This window comes from Sinocyclocheilus anshuiensis, unplaced genomic scaffold (genome assembly GCF_001515605.1).
Source record: "Sinocyclocheilus anshuiensis isolate Anshui unplaced genomic scaffold, SAMN03320099.WGS_v1.1 scaffold205, whole genome shotgun sequence".
NCBI classification, from domain to species: domain Eukaryota; kingdom Metazoa; phylum Chordata; class Actinopteri; order Cypriniformes; family Cyprinidae; genus Sinocyclocheilus; species Sinocyclocheilus anshuiensis.
Genome location: NW_015536497.1, coordinates 1,462,948 through 1,467,156, shown reverse-complemented (window position 1 = coordinate 1,467,156; position 4,209 = coordinate 1,462,948). Strand labels below are relative to the sequence as shown.

Sequence of the window (4,209 nt, the reverse complement as noted above, 5' to 3'; positions counted from 1 at the left end):
TCCATGTGTTTTTGTAAGAAAAATATCCATATTTCAAACGTAATAAACACTTTTCTCTCACTTCCGCTGACATACACTGAAGCAGTTCCGGCGGATGTCGTAGCATGTCAGCGTTGCGTGATTAGTGACGAATGCGGAGAGAAAACAAAACAAAATGCCGGTCATGAATTAGAAGTACACACATACGTGCTGCGTCATCCGCCGGAACTGCTTCAGTGTATGACAGTCAGCGGAAGTGAGAGAAAGGTGTTTATTACGTTTGAAATATGGATATTTTTCTTTAAAAACACATGGATTCGCTACAGGGGGCCTTTATTCATCCCCCGGAGCCGTCTGCAGCTCGTTTTATTATGAATGTGCGAGCTTTATTTGACGACTTGTGGACTGTTCAACTGCAACACCCGCTGACTGCAATGATAGAGCTTGGAATAGCCAGGAGAATTTTTAATATAACTCCGACTGGATTCGTCTGAAAGAAGAAAGTCATATACAGGATGCTTCGAGGGTAAGTAAAACACAAGCTAATTTTCATTTTTCTAAATCGTATGTGGAAGGTGTAGAACCATAAAATGTTCGTCTAATCATATCCCTCGGTCCGAGGGCTACGATAGGCTGTCCTTCCGTCCTGTCAACGTATGTATTTGTATACCTCTGCACACCGTTTGTGCATGATGACATGATACGTCATCAGTGCGGTCCATTACGCAATTGCAGATCGAGCGAGAATGGAAGGCGTTATTATTGTAATATTATGCGCTTTGCACTATAATGTTTTCTCATCGGTGAATGAGACATGATGTAATCTGACAGCGAATGCATTCAACCCTCCACGAACGCCGTCTCTCATCGTGTCGCTGGTTAGCATCTGGTCTGCTTGTGCACATTCATGTGTTTTAGAGGAGGCGTGGCTTTGGAGAGTGGTTTGCAGGTAGGGTGGGATCTTATGCTTTCAAAGCCAGCTTGCTATTGCTAGCCTATCCGAAATCGCCTACCCTCACTTTCATAAAACGTACAGCCCTCAAAAAAGTTTTGCTAGTGCATATTCATAATTAAATAATATATGTAGAAACCAACATCAAATTAATTCAGTATTTAAAGTTTAAAAAGTTGTTGAATGCACTATGTATAACAAGAATTTTAAAACCTGGAGAAAGGTGACATATAAAAGTAAAAAAAAAAAATCAAAATGATTACATTAATATTGTAATAGTATTAAAATATTTTATTAATTTATAACAATTTTTAGTAAAATATTTTATTACTTAAAGGTGCTCTAAGTGATGATAGCCATTTAATTAAAATCAATTTTAATTGGTTTGCAAATGTTCTGATTGGCTTGGGAAAAAAACATGGGAACTGTGGTTTTGCACTTTATAGATTTTTGCTATTTATAGATGATTTCTCAGAGGACCTTTTACAGGAAATTGTCATTTTATATATACATTATATTACTAAAAGAAATTGCACACCATGCCTTTAAATACACATTTTCCCACATATTGACATTTATAACAGCAGATGTTTGTATTGTACAAGTACACAAATATATTTATATATTTAAAAAATGTGCAAAAGGATATTACCTCTTTAGTGAATAGTGAAGACTTATTTTTAGAACATATCGATAGATGTGGTGTAGCATGCGTTGCATACAATATCTATTAATCTATCTATCTATATATACTGTATATATATATATATATATATATATATATGATAGAAGTCAATGAGTTCATGTGGATAAACAGTGAGGGTGAGTAAAACTTTCTACTCAGGCATGTCGATGTAACACCATTAAGATGGCTAATGGATTTTACCTCACTATGTGTGAGAGCAACATTATAGGCTAATTCCCCGACGTGAGGCTTTCAAAAGATTTTGTGTCACCAATCCTCAAATGAGAGCCATCTAATGGAGTTGATTTAGCTTATCTAAATATTTCAGTCATGACAAGCACTACAGAAATGGAAAGGAAGGCACACAATGGGACCCATGTCTTGGTTTCCGAAGAGTATCTCGTTTAAAGGAAAGGAACTTATCTCTCGCACCGCTGGTGGAGAAATGCTCGTTATCTCTGTGTCAACCTCGCACTGATGGAGTCGTTACCTGACATATGGTCATTACGGCGGTGCCCAGCCGAACCCGTTCTTTGCCAATCTGCTCCACTAGCTTCTCTGACAGCTGCTGAGTGCCCCCCTGTGGAGAGAGATGGCCATCACACTGAGCTCACCCACAGCTGCTGCTCTCAGCACACAAAAAAACACCACAACACCTCCTTACAGATATCTGTGTTGTGGCATGATGCCCCACTGGGCTTCTTCTCTGCCACAGTGATTATGAAATTACTTTCAAAATATCTGATGTACGAAAAAGTATCATGCCACAGTGATAGATCTGTGTTGTTTTGTTTTATAAGACTATAAAATTGCATTGCCTGTATGCTGTGAAACTGCAATGGCAAATATGCATTGTAATAATATGCAGTGTTCAGTGGTTAGATCTAATCTGGTGGAGAGATAAACAAGACAGTCAGTGCAGACAGAAAGTAGGTAAAAGAGAACAGAAGATAAAAGCTCTTCTAAATGAGCTGCTTTTCACCCTTTCCCCTAAATCAACTGCTGATATCTGATGCTAAGTTCCAAGCTGGCCCACACTACACAGCCATTTGGTAGTTTTTTCAATTATGATATTTAATTTGATATTTATTTATTTATATTTTTGTTAAATATTTGTTTTATTATTTATTTGTATTTTTATTTATTTTTATTCATCTTTTTGTTATTTCTACAATATTTATATTATTTATTTGTATTTTTATTTAGTTTTTATTTATCTTTTTGTTATTTCTACAATAGTTTTATTATTTTGTATTTTTTTATTCATCTTTTTTTGTTATTTGTACAATATTGTATAATGCAAAAAGATTTTCCGAAAGGAAAATAAACTAAAATAATAATAATAATTTAATTATGTATGTTTCTTTATATTATTATAAAAAAAAAAATGCTGGGTGCTCACATTTATATAGAAGCCCATTTCCACCATGGAATAAAAAAAATTAAAAACTAAATTGCAAATTTGTAGCTCACAATTCAGAATTGTTTTTTTCTAATTCCTATAAAAAAATCTAATTCCTGCTAAATACACAAACATTTACCTTAATCTTAGGTAATCATTTTAATTTGAAAGAGGAGATAAACACTTTAATTTTCTTTACATTTTATATTATTTTATATAAAAAAAAAATTCCATACATTAGTCCATAATAACCACGGCTCAATAAAAGCCCCATAAAACCATACAAAGTATTCCATTTTCAAAAAACACAAGCCAACGTTGAAATTTCTATTTGTAACTTATTTTATAAAATGTTTATGGTGGTTTTAATTCTTTTTGGAGCTTGACATGCCCTTGGTCACTATAAACTGTTGTTATATTGGAGGAACTACGTTTACTGCTGTATTCAATGGAAGAAAACAAGTCATGCATACATAAGGGGGAATTAATAATGATAAAATTTTAATTTCTGTATGAATTATTCCTTTTAAACCAGTTGGTATTACAAAATCCTTGGCTTTCAATCCATGCCTAGCCTTGAAACTGTGCAAACAGCAATTGTAGATCGTGAGAATGATTTCTGTCACGTCTCTGTATTGTTTATCCACCTTATCTCTCTCCCATACCTTGACCCTGAACTCCTGACCCGAGCCAGGTGTGGTCTCCAGGAGTCGTAGGGTACCCCCTGCTGCAGCGGAGTACATCAGAAAATACAGGAAGGAGACCTGAGAGGCTTCCAAGCCGAATACAATACGGCTACACAAAGCCAGCTCCTCTTTCACCTCTGTAGGACACACAGATAGATAAGTATCCACAAATGTCAACGGGCTACTTTGCATAAAGCAGGGAATTGAAAACGCAAGAAATGCACAATGCTCACGTGTGGTCCAGATATGGTTTTCCATGAAGGTGTGAAGCGTCATGCCATCATACAGCTCAGCGTTAGGAGAACTCATTGGGTCTTCAACTGATATGGTCTGAGTAAGATGATCAATCTAGGCGATATGCACATAATTAGGGATGCACCGAAATGAAAACCGAAACCAAAAATGCTTTGTAATAATTATTTAGTTTATTAAATAATATAAATTAATTTTGTAAGACTTTCTTAATTTAACTCAATCATTTTAATGATACCAAAAAAAAAAAAAA

At 35.1% G+C, this 4,209-nt stretch overlaps 1 protein-coding gene across 1 annotated transcript in view; it reads right to left on the bottom strand.

The window, feature by feature from the left end:
- Window positions 1-4,209, bottom strand: part of LOC107688586 (amine oxidase [flavin-containing] A-like) — a 46,780-nt gene that overhangs the window by 35,031 nt on the left and 7,540 nt on the right. Inside the window, exons 4-6 of the mRNA XM_016486299.1 lie at window positions 3,938-4,052; window positions 3,684-3,841; window positions 2,107-2,196 (exon numbers count right to left, since the gene is read on the bottom strand). Coding sequence (XP_016341785.1) covers window positions 2,107-2,196; window positions 3,684-3,841; window positions 3,938-4,052 — 363 coding nt within the window. The remainder of the gene's footprint in view (window positions 1-2,106; window positions 2,197-3,683; window positions 3,842-3,937; window positions 4,053-4,209) is intronic.